We start from the raw sequence: 16045 nt of genomic DNA, 5'->3' as shown, positions 1-16045 counted from the left end.
CCATTTTTTAGCAATCCAGTAAGAATATCACCACGCGACAAAAGGCAAATGTGTTCGGCATTGCGCGGGGAGCCCAAAAATGGCAAAACCCGCTACCAAGTCAAACAAGCCCCATATGCACCATAGCGGGTTTTGCCATTTTTGGGCTCCTCACGTGATGCCGAACACATTTGCCTTCTGCATCACGATGAAAAAACATCATTTGACCACTCAAATTCACACTGAACATGCATAAACTGATGGAAAGCATCACATAACATGTATAATAACATGGGAACAGTAATAGAACATAAAATAATCTTTTATTCATTGGCCTCAAAGGGCAAAGATTTACAAAATGATTCAGGTTACACCAAATGAACCTAAACAACATCTAGGGCCTAAGGGAGGGATTCGGAGTGGATGCGCTTGGTGAGTGCAAGGTTCTTGTCCATCACTGTTACTCTTTTGGCATGGATAGCACATAAGTTCACGTCTCCAAAAAGACCTACTGTCATCTGCTCCGTTGCCTCCTGAATTGCTCCCATAGCACCTGAAGTGAAATGCACATCACTCTTGTAATGCTGTGCTATCACACGTACAACACGCTAGAAGGGTGCACGGGGAGTGAAATTGTCCACAATGGTTTGGAACTTGCGGATCTCCTGAAGTGCCTTCACTCCTGATTTTTTGCGCCTCTTAATCTTTGGGGGACCCTGCACTAGCCTTTGGACATGGCTCCATGGCCGCTTGTCCGCTTTGAACTCCTTTCGCCTCTCCTCCCTTGCAACCACCTCTTCAGACTCCTCTTCCTGTGTCTGCTGGGTCATTTGAGGTGGCCTCTCACGCCTAGGGGTTTGCTTTGTCCTTGGTCTCTTTTCCTTTTCACGAGGCTGTGAGATAGCAGGCTGAGGCTCTTGCTCAGCTCGTACTAGAGGCTCCTCATATCTGATAATCTCAAGGCACAAAGGGTTGATGGTGCTCTTTCATGCGGTCTGCTTGGTTGGAGGATTGGGGCCAAGGTTCATTATATCTGCGAGCCCACCAAATACTTCCTCTTGTTGTGGCCCCTGTAATCTCTCCATCTCCTCTCTTTGCCTTTCTTGCTCCCCTTGTTGGTCTAGATCTCGTCTAGATGCTCCATGCCACGACCCCACAGAGGAGGGAGGGGAAATTGATCATGATTGTGTGGAAGGACTGAGAGGACCCCTCATCGTGCTTAGATCCTTCATCATGCTGTGATTCCTCATGGTGCTGAGATCCATGGGATCCCCCCTGAGAGTCGGATGGTGGGGACTCGCGTTGCTTGGACTCATGATGATGAGAACCACCTTTAGATCCCTGGTGATCATTACCCTCTTGGCCACTCGGGCTTGCAGTGTGTTTGAAGGGTGTTTGAAGGCCACGGCGTTGTGAGGACAACGGGTATAGCGTTTAAACGGCATCTAGTGGGTCTAACAATTCGTTTAACTCGTGCCATAGAAATGAGGGGTTTTAGGGTTTTGAAGTGCTTTATATAGTCTTTTTTAAAGCACTTTAGGGTTTTTCTTTTAAATTAGGGTTTTTTGAGTGCACCTCCTCCCCCCCCAGTCTTTTGTCACCAGTTCGATAATACTTAATCTTCACCACCCTCCCTCCCAACCCACTCACCCCTCCGCCTTGCCATGTCGCACAGCAATTCTGCAATTTCCAAACAAAGTTGTGAATTTTGGAATCTATAATTGACTCAAAATAGTGTTAACTTTATTCATCAAACATTTTACATTTGGGGCGCTTGTCCACAGTTTTGCTCTCAAAGTAGCAATTTGCAGATGTGAAGCTTGATTTGTGGTGCACTCACACAAATCTTTCTAGTACTCCCAACCTAGGGTGCTTTGAGCCAATGTATGTTTTTCTTTATCAGCATTATGGTTGGACAAGAACCTCCTTGCCTTTCCTCTACCCATGGACACTTTAGCAGGAAGATTTTGTGTCTTTCTTGATTGTTTCTTGTCCTGCTTAAGCTTCACATTGTCTCCATGAAGTCCCATTAGTAAGAGTAGTTCTTCAGCTTTTCCAATGCATTGTGCAGATACTTGCTGTGGCCTCAAATTCCAAGCATAAACTATATGGAGATAGAGTAACTTATCAAGTATACGCAGTTTAGCATGCAAAGTACACACGTGTACCCGCTCCAATGGAATTGGTATAATGGGGTCCCACTTAGTATCCTTTTTGTGATGATCAGGGGCTGCACTTTGGTTACAAAAGAAAGGATGCCATTTTCCCACTGTAGGCTTCCCTTTTGCATCTTCTGAGAGTGGGTGCAATACAAGCATGTCCATTTTGCATATGCACTTGTATCACAACCATACAAGCACTTGAGGGTCTTCAAATCACCAGCTAGATGCCATTCAACTTGAAACTTTCCATGCGCATCCACAATTAATGTTTGCCCTGCCTCTTGTCTTCGAATAATCGACGGGATGCCGCTTCTCTCCAAAACCCGCTTCAATGTCTCATGGTACTCCTTTGGGGTCTCAAAGGCTGCAAGCCACCATATGTCCTTCTTAGATTGGACTGAGAAACCCTGCTCAACTTCCTGATCCCCTTGAGCAAAATGCAAGGGGTCGTTCATAATACAAATGCTCACCCTCTCTAGCTTGTGCTCTTTTACCAACTGAGCTTCATCCATTTTTATAACAAATACTAGCTTGCCATCTGTACAATGAAAAGAGAAATTCAGTAAGGATATAGAAATTAGACGAAATAAAGTTGAATGTGAAGAGGGAATTTCTCTTACCTTCTTCTCTCATCCCATAGAATTTGACCATGGCTCTCTGCAAATTCTCTACATCCACGTAAACATTATTGAAAGCATTCATCTCAAGTATTTGGATGCCAGATTTCTTTTAACTCTTCCAAGTCATTGTGCCACTTACACAATGGTATCCTCCAAGCTTTTCTCTAGCACATTGGTTTGTTTCTTGATGTGCAAGCCTTACAAACCACGGTGTTGGCAATGGCATTGTAGATATCTTATACTTTTCCTCCATAGTAGACTTGAAAATTTTCAAAACAGAGTTGTAAGCTTCATGACTTACACCAGCAGCATCACAAGCTCCAAGCACCTCCTTTGCTTGGACGAGGCCCTTGAAATCCTTCATTACCTCTCTAGCAACTTGTTTACGTAGCCCTTTTTGTCTAGGGTCCTTCAACACTTCCATGACATCACTTGGCTTTATTAAACTTCTTAGAACATATGAAGGATCACTATCATCCATTTCCATTGTTCCCATCACATCCTCCATGAAATTCCTAAAGTAGAGTACAAATGAGTCTTAGTGGAAAGAATGCAACACCACAAATATTTTGGAGTAAGAAATTTCATTGAAAATTTGGGGAACTAACCTTGCAGCCCGTATTCTCCTCTTTCGGGCACCACTATGGGTTGACAATGGATCCATAGATTGTAATTGTCTTTTCCTCTCCTTCAGTCCCAAAGGTGCTCCCTTCAACTTTTGTACTCGTTCTATCGACTTCTCTCGTTCCTTCTCCATAGCACATTGAACTTGGCCATAGATAGACCTTTCCAAATCTTGTTTGCTTTCAGCAAGCTTCTGGATTGATTCTTCCAATTCATGTCACTCCAAGTCCAGTGCATGTGCTTTGTCATTGAGTTCTTTGTTTTGCAATCGGAGATCCTGCATACTATTATGCATTGCCACAATAGTAATATTTCCCAAATGTGCAAGTTCTTCTGCTGGGGCTCTCTGCACCTCGTTTGCTTGCATAGCCAATGTTTGAGAATGATTCAATCGATTGCAATAACCGAGCAATCCAACATGTCCCTTGCCAACAAACCAAACAACATCATGCACTGTATGAAAAGGAGGACTCTTTTGGGTGGCAGGGTCTAAAGGATACAAGTTTCCATCCACCCAAAGGTCAAGATGCTTCTTCCCTTGCAATCGAAGACTGTGGAGCACACTTTGAGGAGTTCCACTATATCCCAAAGAACATGTGCTTGCATATTCTACCTCCAGTTGTAGGTTCACATGGTACTTGTTGGATATGTCCTCGAATGGTGCCATGAGTACTTAAAGAGAGGTATCAGTGATGCAGGCTAAAATGTAGGGGAGAGCTGGCAAAGATGGAGCAGTGAGAGGGAGAGAGTAGCAAGGAAGAGGGAGGAAGAGAAGCAGATGAGGGCAAGAGGAAGAGGAGGAGAAGAGTAGGGCGACAGGTGTAGAAGGGAGGGAAGGAACTGCTGTAGAAGGGAGGAGGAGGGGAGATGCTACAGGAGGGAGGAGGAGGGGAGAGATTCTGTAGGAGGGAGGAGCAGAGGAGAGGGATCCTGGGCAGCTGGAGAAGGAGGGAGAGGAAGGAGGGAGGAGGAGCCAGAAGGAGGAGGAGGGGAGAGGAAGGAGGAGGAGCAAGATGGAGGAGGGGAGAGGAGGAGGGAGGGGGAGGGAGGGAGAGGGAGAGGGAGAGGGAGGAGGAGGAGGGAGGGAGGGAGGGAGGGAGAGAGAGGGAGGGAGGGAGGGAGAGAGAGAGGGAGGGAGGGAGATTCAAAATTTGAAATTAAAATTTCAAAAAGTGGCCCCCTCCCCTCATTGATGGGGGGAGAGGTGGGCTCAAATGTGGGCTTAACCCACCTAGGTTAGGCCTCTTTGGGACCCTCCAAGCCCCTTACATTAGCCCACTAAGCATTCCCTAATCCATTCCTTATGAGGCCCTTTTGAGACCCCAATTCTCCCCTAATGTATTTTTGAATCATGTTTTTACAAGGGTATCATTTTTTTTGTGTGGAAAAGGTGACAGATTTATATTGGAAAATTTTGTCTTTTAATCATACAAAACTCACAGCTATGGATTTAAAAAGTAGGCCTTAAATAGTAATAGATGTGGTATACAAATAGTGACTCCCCCAAGAAGATTTTGCTTTGGGTAGAAAAGCACCAAAATTGTTCTATCTTACCTTGATTTTTCCCTTCAATGACTTTGAAATTAAAGCTTTAGTGTGAGCTTTAGCTATACTAATATAATTTGATGTAAGCAAGTTAGAAGATTATTACTTACTGATCATTAATGTTTTTCAAATCTATAATAGACTAATAGTAGAAAGAAACCCTTATAAAACGTTTCTTCATTCCTTTGAGAACGTGTGCAAAACACACAATGCATTAGCCAACCATGGCATAGCCAAGACTTAGCTACGAGAAAGTATTTTTTACCGAGGTGCCTAAAAATCATTCATCATTGTAGTAACAAATACCACAATTCAAATGTAAATAGCAACAAGTAGCCTATTAATACTTAGCTAGCACTTTGAAGACCATTGAAAAATCTCTACTCTCCTCAGATCTTGTAATAATGGTTTTTGTGGTAAGCTGAAGTAGAGAGGATGCTTAAGAGTGATCAGAAGGTGGGCACCCAAAGTTGTCATGTTGCAAGAGGTAAAATGCGGGTCCACGGATGGAGTTTGGAATACATGCATGAAAATGGAGTTTGATGTTTTTGTTAATTGCCTCAATAGAGGGAGAGGGGGGACAGCGGTGCTGGTTCATAGATCCCTTAAGGCCTCAGAAAAGTTCTGGGATCACGTCGGGTGTGTTGTAGCGATCGAGGCCATGGTCAATTCAGCTGGCGAGTGTCTACACTCCCAACTCGTCCTTGGAAAGGTTTGACCGCTAGAAAAGCCTACAAGAAAAACTTGATGGGGATCACTAGCTCATAGGAGGGGACTTGAATTTTACAGAAGGCCTTCAAGACAGGTCGCATGCTTCACCTCCTCTATCAACCCAAGAGCGTGATTCTTGGGAAAATCTTTCGCTCATCAAGGGGCTAGTAGATTTCATAGATTTTGACCATGATGTCCTAGAAGGGTTTACGTGGGCAAATGGGAGATTAGGGTCGGAGTTCAGATCGGGCAGGCTGGACCGCTTCTATGCCTCCGACGAAGGGTGGTGGATGCATGCACCAATGAAAGGAGAATACCTAACCCAAACGAGTCTGTTTGACCACATCTCGATCTCCTAGTCTTTTTGCATGCCTTCTATAAAGAAGAAACCGTTCGATGTTCTTTTTTCCTTGAATAAAGTGCACTTGGCCTCTCAGAATTTTTGCAAAAAGATTTGTAATAAATGGAAGGAGAGTGGCAAGAGCTTGCATTTGTGTGCCTGGTGGGACGGAGCCATACGGAGAATACATGTTGCTGCTAAAGCCTAGGAGTGTGACTACAGAGGATTGATAACTAAAATATGTACATAAAAATTTACAGTGCGACCGGGATTTACAACTAAAATATGGAAATCGTATCCCCGGAAAGTAAAAAGGCAGAGCTTCAATTCGGACGGGGATGTTTCGATGTCAACTTGGGAATGTTGGATGGTGAACCGGGGTTAGTGAGCCGGGGAGGTTTGGATGGGAACCGGGGATGTGGAATGCTCAACCGAAGGCGATGTGGACATGATAGGAGATGGCACAAAATCTAGAGGCACGAATGGATTGATTGATAGAAAACTGTAATTATTGCGTAAGGAAAAGGGAAAGATAAGAGAAAAAGAGAGGCGGCGCAATGCTCGTGAACGAAAATTTAGCAGTTATTACTTTCCCGTCGTCACCTTCCAAGTGCCCACGACGTAGACCACCGCACTGTTCCTCCCTTGCTCTTACGCCATCGCCAACTTTCTCATCCCCAACACTACGTTATCACTTCACTCCATCACCACCACTCTACCCTTCTCGCCGCCGTTACCCAGCGCCCTCTTCTACATTCCCTCTTGACGTAATCTTCACGATTTGACAACACACGCACAGAAGCACAGACGAACAACGCAGTCGCCAAGACAAATTAGCTCACACACAAACAAGAAACTGTAGCCGCCCGCCGACCACGACCACAACTACGACGACGACCAAGAACAACAAGCACCACCGCGACCACCACGACGAAGAACACGCACCACCACCATCTCTCACATCCACTGTTTCGACTTCCCATCCTATCTACAGCACCTTCTCCCGACTTCCCACCCAATCCTTCCATTGCTTGCTCGCCATTCCATCCCTCCTCAGATTTGATCACTGTCGCCCACAAGCTCCCACCTCGCATTCAATACCTTCCCTTCACCCGTCCCTCGCCTTGTCCCTCAAGCCTTCCTCCACTTCGCCATCCGTAATCGTATCCTTCGTCCGGCCATCCATGGCTTTCTCATCACGTCGCAGCTGGTTCCTGCAGCTCTCTACTTGGCGAGCAACCCGCTCGCCTTGCGGCGCCATAGGTTCGCACATCGCCATTGCGATGCTTCCGCTCAATGCCAAACTTTAGCGGCATCGCTTCAGTTAAATCCATCACCGGAGCACTCGCACAATCCCCTCGCTGTCTACTGATCCTCAACAAGAATCTGCTCATTTCCAGCTTAGGTTACGATGACAGGAGAAAGAAGGAAATGTACAAGGAAGGGCGATGTCGTGATTGTTGGGGTGAAGCTCGACGCGACCAGTCGAGAGCTCCTCACATGGACGCTGGCCAAGTTCACGAATCCCGGCGATCATGTGCTAGCTCTTCACATTGCATCTTCTCCCACGGAATCAGGCACGCCTTTTGGCCGATCATACTTTTTCAATGCCGAAAACACTTCTTGTGTGATTCGTGATCACAACAAAATTTCCTGCCCGATTCTTGGGCGAGATTGAATCGTCAGTTCAAATTCAGTTTTTGCACTCGTTCTTGAAGTTGTTGCGCATACGGGCTCTTTCAATATTACTAGAAAGTTAGTGCAATCATCTATCTGGGCATTTTCAACCATGATCGTAAAGAATCTTGCTTTCAGGGCTGGCGATCATAAGTGTAATTTTTTCAGAGTGCGGTTCTTGTGTGAAGACTTAATGAATCTTCTCGAGATGAGCTTTGCAAGGACACCAGGCGCTAGCTATAAACTTAAACGTGGCTGGACGCCGGAATCTCCGCGAGTCATATAATATTTGCGTCGGATGCTTTTTTTGATAAACGTAATGATTCTAAATCGGTATGTCGGAGCGTCCGGAACTCGAATAGTTAAGAAAGGCGTTTGCATGTATCGGCGTTTAATGGGGAGGTTGCAAGCTTGTTCGTTTTCCCGCTAGTAGCGCTCCGAGTGCTCAAGTGTGCAGGAATCCGCTTCCTTTGTCGCCCAAGACCTACATTTCTCTATCAGTGTGTGTGCCAGTCTGATAGGGAGGACGGATCCAAAGTATGGGTCTCAGGGATGAACTTCGAAGTACAGAAGTTTCAGCTTTACTATGGCCTTTTCGAAACCAATCGGAAGTGTTAGAATTCGCATCAGCCGCTGTTCGAATCCTATTGATCTAGTTCCCATCTTGAGGAAGTTTGATCCGGAACGCCCGAGTCCCGGTGGTTATAACCATTCGGAAGGTCGACCTCAATGAATGCGGAAGCAAGGCAAACAAAAGTAAGGAAAGCCGGAACTAAGATATCGATCAACGAGAATGCCAGGCTAGTGGTTTGTGAATTAATTCTGGATATTGGATGGATGATGCGTTGGTGCTTAACATCCTCTAAATCTTTGTCCTTGTTCCCAAAATCCGCTGGATCAACAGAATTGGGTCTTGCAGTAGCGCGAAAGCCATAGGTTTGTTGCTTGACCAAGCAACTCATTGGAAGCTGGTAAGCCGATTGTACTGAGACCAAGCAACTCATTGGAAGCTAGCAAGCCCATTAAGCCGATTGCGCTGAGAGTAAGAACCTGCTAGACAAGTAATGCCAAAATCCTTTGTTCCATAGAGCTGTAAGTAATGTTTCACCCCTATTCGACCTTCTTCTGTAACCTTCAGTGGCATTGGGCAGCTTCCCGCGGGGTGGGTAATGGGTTGATCTCGCCGCGGTGGAAACATGTTCCGATTAACTGGGGTAATGGTTGATCTTCCCGCTCGTTACATGTCTTGTATGAACTGCTGTTACTGATAAGTGTTGGTAACGACTTGAGAGAGATGGGTGTTGTCTTTCTAGGCGAGCTTCTGGCGAATTCTGTGTAAGGGATTTCCTTTCTCAGAGAGGCATCACTAATGGCACGTTAATCCTATACAGATGAGCTGTGGAACAAGTCACATCCTGCAAATGGACAGGTGGATGGCATCTTTGATTCAGTTATTGGGATTTACGAAGCTTTCTGCTCCATCAAGCATGTAAGTGTTCTGTCAGACAGAGCTTCACACGACTATTGTAGAAGACCGTCTAGCTATAAACTTGTATAGAGTTCCGTTGCTCTAAACTGCAAATCGACAGTCACACATAGTGTCTCAAGTTTGTTTAGTCTGCAAGTCTTTTGTAAGCATCCTCAGTTGACACGGATGCTAATCTTAACCGTCTTTCCTGCTGTAGATAGACCTGCAGTTGAAAGTAACAAGTGGGACATCTTTGAGGGAAGCACTGATCGAGGAGGCTAGAAATAATAATGCTTCCAGATTGATACTGGGTAGTACCAGCAAACAGCTACCCTTAGGGTACGTGATTTAAACGCACATGGTCTCTCTTGTACATATCTAACTTCTTTCTAAAATCTTGTGCAGATTAGTTGTCACCATCAATGTCTGTTATTTCATGTTCTTAAGTTTTTCAGTAATTTAATTGCGCATACAACTATTGGGACCAGAGTTTGAATTCCTGATTGTATGATCTGCCTAGATCCTCTTTTTCTCTGGCAAAATATTGTTCAAAGCATCTCCCATTTAGGTGTTCAGTCCTCGTTATTCAGCATGGACGAGTTGTATTTGAAAAGGGAGGCTCTCTGAAACTTTTGGGTAAGTATTGCAATATCTTACTTTATCTATTTAAGTACGATGTTTACAACAAATGGAACAGTAATACCACTCATTGGCGTCGTGCTTTGTAGGTGGAAGGGGAGAGAGAGAGAGATAGAGAGAGAGATAGAGAGAGCCCTAGGTATCAATGCTAGTAAATGTCTGTTGATGTTAGGTGCATTTGGAATTATATAATTCCAAAAAATTGGCATGCTATATTAAACATACGTTTTTAATTCAGGTAATAGGCCAGGCATGCTAAATACAATAGAACAAACGACAAGAAGACGTTCCAGCAGAAAAACATGTCAAATGCCGGAATGCAAAAGGGCTAGTGGGTCAGAACGGCCACGTGATGTGGAACGTAACTTGGGTGATTTTGACAATGCTTTTCATAGCAGCTCTCTTTCGAGCAGAACTATGGATTCACAAACTAGTGTTCTTCATATTTATAAGTATGTCCCCCCTCAAGTGCGAGTCTTGAGCAGATCACGAGATGTGGCACAACCAAATTCAAATTCAGTTTCTCCTTCAGATACATTGGGATTACGAAATGTAGAAGGTAACAAGATGTTACACCCAAGCATGCTGAGGATCAACTCTGGGAGTCGTTCCTCCTTAATCAAATTCCCTAGGGATTGGACAGGCCAGGAAACAGCAGGTCCACCATCTAATCTACCACAATCTAAAATATACGTTAAAGAATTTGCACAGCTACAACAGAAAGGTTTTCGTGAAGGTAGTTCTCCTGCAAGTGCAGTGCATGAAAAGTCTGGTAATCAAATGCTCAGCGAAGAACCGAAAAAACCACCATGGGATATGTTCAAAGGCAGGACACCATGGGATCAGTCCGAAGGTAGTACAGCCCCAGGCTGGCCCCTGCTGCACAGATCAATGCCTATGGCCAAATTGGACAACCTTCCCCCAAAGGCTCGCAGGCTGTCAGTGGTGGAGTGGGCTCTGCAATTGCCAGATAGGCCAAAAGAAGTTTTGAAGTCATACCCAGAGTCTCGGTTAAGCCACATCGACAGAACGGCCTCAAAAATTGAGTGTCATGATGTGGTCTGTCAAAGCAAGTCTTGTATGAGGTTTCAATTCTCGGAGCTGCAAGCAGCGACACATAACTTCTCTGAGGGTTTGTTCTTTTAACTTGATAAATATGTGGCTTCATGGCTTGCATTTTCTTGTTTTTTTCCTCCCATGCAGGAAACATTTCTCTGACCTGCCACTCGTGGTAAATAAACTACCTGATTTGAATATTCATTTTTGCTTACAGGGAATTTAATAGGCACAGGTGGCTGTAGCCGAGTGTATAAAGGAGTTCTTTCAGGTGGCAGCATAGTTGCTGTAAAATGCTTAAACACATCAACACCAGATGCCAAGCAAGAGTTTCTCACAGAAATTGAGATAGTTAGTGGTTTCCACCACAGCCATATTGTTCATCTAATTGGATATTGTGTTGACAGTCACCATTATTTGTTAGTATACGAGTTTGCACCTGAAGGAAACCTAGAACAAAAACTTCATGGTAAGTTGCTTCTCCTCCTATATTGGAGGCATGACAGGGTATGCTTGTGATTGTTTCGAGTTGGAAGTTCTCTTAAGTAGGCAAAGTAAAGTTTGTGGCTCATGTGGCTTATCACTAGCTGGTAAAGGCAAGGCTGTACTCCCATGGGACATACGAGTCAAAGTGGCTGTTGGAGTTGCGGAGGCCCTGAAGTACTTACATGATGGCTGTGCTCGGTCAGTTATTCACAGAGATGTGAAGTCTTCAAATATTCTTCTTTCATCAGATCTTGAACCACAGGTAGGTTTGCGTGTCTTCCATATCTTGTGTTTTGTTCTCAGGGGACATAATATGCACAGCTTTATACTATATTATATAATAGTACAGCCAGGCTAACTTCCTTTTGCTGTGTCTTGTTAGTTAACAGACTTTGGGCTTGCAAAATGGGGTCCGACAAATTCAGCATATATTACTTGTAGTGATGTTGTTGGCACTTTCGGGTATGTGCTTATGATCTCCATTATCTGGGCAATATTGTTTCGTACTGCTATAATTTCCGTGTAAAATAATGTCCTGGCAACAGCCCCAGAAGGAGAATGGCCCAACTACAATGCTGAGCCACAAAGAAAGGTGACTTTTTTAGCTGCAAACAGGCCATGATGTTCAAGCCCCATCGCATTTTCACACCCCTTTGACTCCCTGCTCTGTCCCTGCAAGCTCAGCTTCATTTCTTGGTGCCATCCTGCAAACAAAATTTGAATTATGCCAAAACGATTGGAACATCATCTTTTATTGACGCAAAGGGATTTTCCGGGAGGGGGGGGAGAGAGAGAGAGAGAGAGAGAGAGATTATGGAAGTGACATCTTTGTGTCTTTGAAAAATTTCAGGTATCTTGCGCCAGAGTACTTCATGTATGGAAAAGTGAATGAGAAAACAGATGTATACTCCTTTGGAGTAGTGCTACTTGAGCTGATCACTGGGAAGCATCCTATTGACAATGCAAAACCAAAAGGACAGGAAAATCTGGTTGTGTGGGTACGTTTTATAGGTCCTTATTTTGTGCTTGTGGGTGAAGTTTAACTTCGTAGTCTAAAGTTTTGAATTGATATGTACTAATAGGCCAGACCGCTATTGGAAGATGAATCAAAATCTGTTCAGCTCATAGATCCAAAGCTGCAGGGAGCCTATAATGTAGGCCAGCTCAAAATTATGATGCTTGCTGCATCTCTGTGCCTTCGACAGGCACCTCAATCAAGACCTCGCATGAGTCGGGTAGGTACTATGACTCAAGGCCTTCCTAGAGCAATGATCGCTACCTGAATAGGTCTCCTTTTATTTTATAAAGTTCGGAAGCAATGATATCTGCATATTTCATGACTAAAGAATATTATTGCAGATTTTGGAGTTACTTACTGGGAAAGCAGAGGATCTGGAATATGTTGCGAGGCAAGGCCCTATTTGCAAAGAAATAGATGAGGGATATGATATGCCCAACTATCCAGACTCTCACATTCGTTCTCATTTGACACTTGCACTACTCGGCCTAGATGATGATGTGGCATCTCAAGCCAGCACTGAACATAGTGTGGACTTGGAACATTCAAATAAGTTTCTGGAGGAATATCTAAGAGGCCGTTACAGCCGCTCAAGCAGCTTTGAATAAAATTACGGACAGCATTCTGCTACTTGTATGCATCTGCTAGCACTGTTTAATTGATTATGACTGTTGTAGCTGGGATTGTCGTGCAGAGCATTGTACTTTACATCCCATTTATTCTCTCCCCTGGTAAAGGCTTTTATTGAAGCCATTCGAAAATTCAAAAGGGATAACGATGACAAACTATAGGCATAAGAGAAATTGGGCACGATGAGTGCTTGAGAGATGATATCTCAGGTAATGGTGAACGTGTGCTCAACTTATGGTACAGGAAAATGAGAGACCACAAAATTCACTCCAATCAGAAAGTCTTGTTTATAGCATTCAATGGAAATGCAAATGATGGCTGGGAAGCCCTCCCCGGAATTGTATATGTTCGTTTTAGGAATGCATTGCAATACTCATTCAAAGATATACTGAAGTTTTCACCTAGTTGTTTATTTGCGCACTTTCATCTCCTTTTTTCGTGTGGACTAAAAAGTAAAGATGTCTCTCCGTTCCATACGATGTCTCTCCGTTCATCTAGGCTGTATTCAGTGTGGAAATAGATGTTCTAGGAGGCAGAACGCGTAGGCAAAGAGTCAGATCAAGGACGTGTATTAGAATTACAGTAGTCAAGTCGAGGGACAAGAAAGCATATCAAATGCATACAACAGACTATTATATAGTTACATCACTACGCTAAAGAAACATGAAAGCATTCATTCTCAAGCTGTACTCACCTGCAATCCAGAAGTTAAGTCGAAGGCTAACTCAGTTTGATTTCTCAAATCTGACTTTATTTTCAATATCTGCATTTCTAAACAATATATTATTTTGCTCATACAAAATGTGAACTCTTTTTGGATTCTATTTATAACGGTCTATTCTCTAGAAGTGTCAACGAGGAACTCTGTGAGGCAGATGGTCGTGGGTTCGATTCCTGGGTGGGAGTAAAAGATTAGTTCAAAATATTAGAGTTTAAATGTCCCCCTTTCAAACTTTGGATGTGTGATCATCGGCCCATGTGCGGACCGTTGATCAACTGAATCTTTAAGCAATCAAATGATCTTGAGGGTAGGTAAGAGCTGAGGCGTATCCCATGTGAGGGTGGTGGAAAGGTATGTGAATTGATGCATAGCTATTTATTTTTTGAAGATTTTTTTTAAATCGGAAAATTTTTTATTGAGCATGTTGCCTTGACACTAAGATGGTGAGTACATGGTCCATACACCAATCATAATTTCAAGTGACTTGGAAGATCAGGAAAATTTTTGATTGAACATGTTGCCTTGACACTAAGATGGTGAGTACATGGTCCATACACCAATTGCCAAGAGAAATGTATTTTCATTTTCAAAATCACATTACTTTGCTCTCACATTAAGGTGGGGAGGGGGGGTTACATACGCAATAAAATATTCTAACCCATAATCTCCTCTTCCCTAGATGTAAGCGAGCATCTTGCTATAATTGAAGAGAACCAAACAACTTATTAAAAAGGGATTTTGGTATCCACACACCTTCATAAATGTTCCTTCCCCTATTTCTCCTCATGGTATTCCCCCCTTTAATATAAAACCCAACACCGCTCCCCCCCCCCCTTCCCTCCCCCCAAACCCCCCCTCAATACACACCTACCTCCCTCGCCCTCCTTGGACAATTGCACCCTCCTCTTCACCCCTCTGCTCTCTCCCTTCCAACTAATTTAATGGAACAATCATGTTTTCTTTAGTAGGGAGACATAATCAAAGGAGCACAATGTATATTTTGTTCAGTAGGGGACAATAATCAAAGGAATACAATATATATTCTTTTCATAGAACTAGTAGCTTTAGGGCCCCTAATTTACTTTTTATAGAAGTCACATCCCATTTCTTCCTTAGAAATTGGTGTGGAAGGTAATCGTTGACAACATATGCCATATACCATTGCACTAGTAGCTTGGGGCCCATGCAACCCCAACAGTCCTTATAGAAGTCACACCCCATTTTCAAAATCTTGCAATTACTAACCATACAAGCAATTGAATCCTCAAGATCCTTAAGAATAAGAAAAAATTCACGTTGTGTGATGTCAAATTGTCTAAGGATTCAAATCTCTCACCCAATTAGACTTGTCCATTACATTAATAGTTGGCCAACACATTAAATACTCTCGATGTGCCCAATAGTTGCATGAACTCGTTGTGTATTAGTAGCATTTTTGTTTGTCCCTAACAATGTTGGCAAGATATCCCAATTTCCTTCATGAGGAGTAAAAGTTGGCATGCTTTAGCGTAATTAGTCTCTAATTTCCTTCATAATTTAGTGAGGATATTTATAACTCGTTCTTGTATAAAAACATGAATAAGATCAATCTCACCACTAAGAACTTCCTCAAAAAATGAATTGATAATTCACTTCAATATGTTCTGGTCTAAATACTACTCATGTTTTAAAATTAGAGTGCTGTAGGGCCAACCAATAAAATCTTGAGTTTGCAGGGTAACCTCCTAAACGAAGTTGCTTCACAAGAAACATTAGTAGAGCCTCTGATTTTAGTAGTTGATTAAGCTATAAGTCGCAGCTTATTGCTTTGCCACACAAGGTTGTTGAGCCAAGAATGAAGGAGAAACAACTTATATCATCCACATTACCATCCTAATCTACGCCAGTAGAATTGTAACGATATAAGTCTATGGATCTATTGTCTCTGAGCCCAATCCCATGTATCACAAAGATGCCTTAGAATCTTCTAGCTACATATAAGGGAGACACTTTGCGATTCTAAATGATTCCCTACATGAATAAGATAGTATTCAACAAACAAACCTAGGGACTATTTGAAAGTATATACCACTAGGGATTATGTTAGCCTTGCGAAGACTCCCTTGTTGAGAGTTCACGCTCAACATCATGTGATCATGTGTGCATAGCACCATCATGTGATCATATGTGCATAGCACTAACCTTATAGAGTGCTATAAAGGAAAGGGTTAGATCCCCCTATTCCTAACCCTAAATGGGTTTGTATATATTCTATTTTTTCAACTAAATCTAGTGTACAACTAGTCATTTGTGGTGTGCTCTCACACTGTGCCCTCTCTCCTCATCTCCACTCTTCTCCTCTCTCCTCTTCATATTTTTTCATGGTATCA

The 16045-nt window shown here is 43.3% G+C and overlaps 1 protein-coding gene across 4 annotated transcripts; it reads left to right on the top strand.

Moving 5' to 3' along the window:
- Positions 1–6859: 6859 nt before the first annotated feature.
- LOC147886314 (protein kinase STUNTED-like) lies at positions 6860–13346 on the top strand. 4 transcript variants are annotated; one of them, XM_087395744.1, is made up of 12 exons: positions 8360–8414; positions 8563–8872; positions 9050–9147; positions 9344–9465; positions 9647–9762; positions 10004–10897; positions 11039–11290; positions 11409–11569; positions 11690–11769; positions 12158–12305; positions 12390–12542; positions 12667–13346. In XM_087395744.1, the coding sequence occupies exons 2-12, from the start codon at positions 8758–8760 to the stop codon at positions 12931–12933; spliced, it is 2406 nt and encodes an 801-aa protein (XP_087251870.1). In that variant the 5' UTR covers positions 8360–8414; positions 8563–8757; the 3' UTR covers positions 12934–13346. The 4 variants fall into 4 exon arrangements, with proteins under 4 accessions (XP_087251868.1, XP_087251867.1, XP_087251870.1 ...); XM_087395742.1 differs by lacking the exons at positions 8360–8414; positions 8563–8872 and adding an exon at positions 6860–7558 and having other exon boundaries at positions 11418–11569; XM_087395741.1 differs by lacking the exons at positions 8360–8414; positions 8563–8872 and adding an exon at positions 6860–7558.
- The last annotated feature ends 2699 nt before the right edge of the window (positions 13347–16045 follow it).

This window comes from Dipteris shenzhenensis, chromosome 24 (genome assembly GCF_047967505.1).
Source record: "Dipteris shenzhenensis isolate YYH24624 ecotype China chromosome 24, Dip_SZ_1.0, whole genome shotgun sequence".
Classification (NCBI taxonomy): domain Eukaryota; kingdom Viridiplantae; phylum Streptophyta; class Polypodiopsida; order Gleicheniales; family Dipteridaceae; genus Dipteris; species Dipteris shenzhenensis.
Note: the sequence above shows the minus strand (reverse complement) of the source record. Positions and strands in the feature narration are given on the sequence as shown.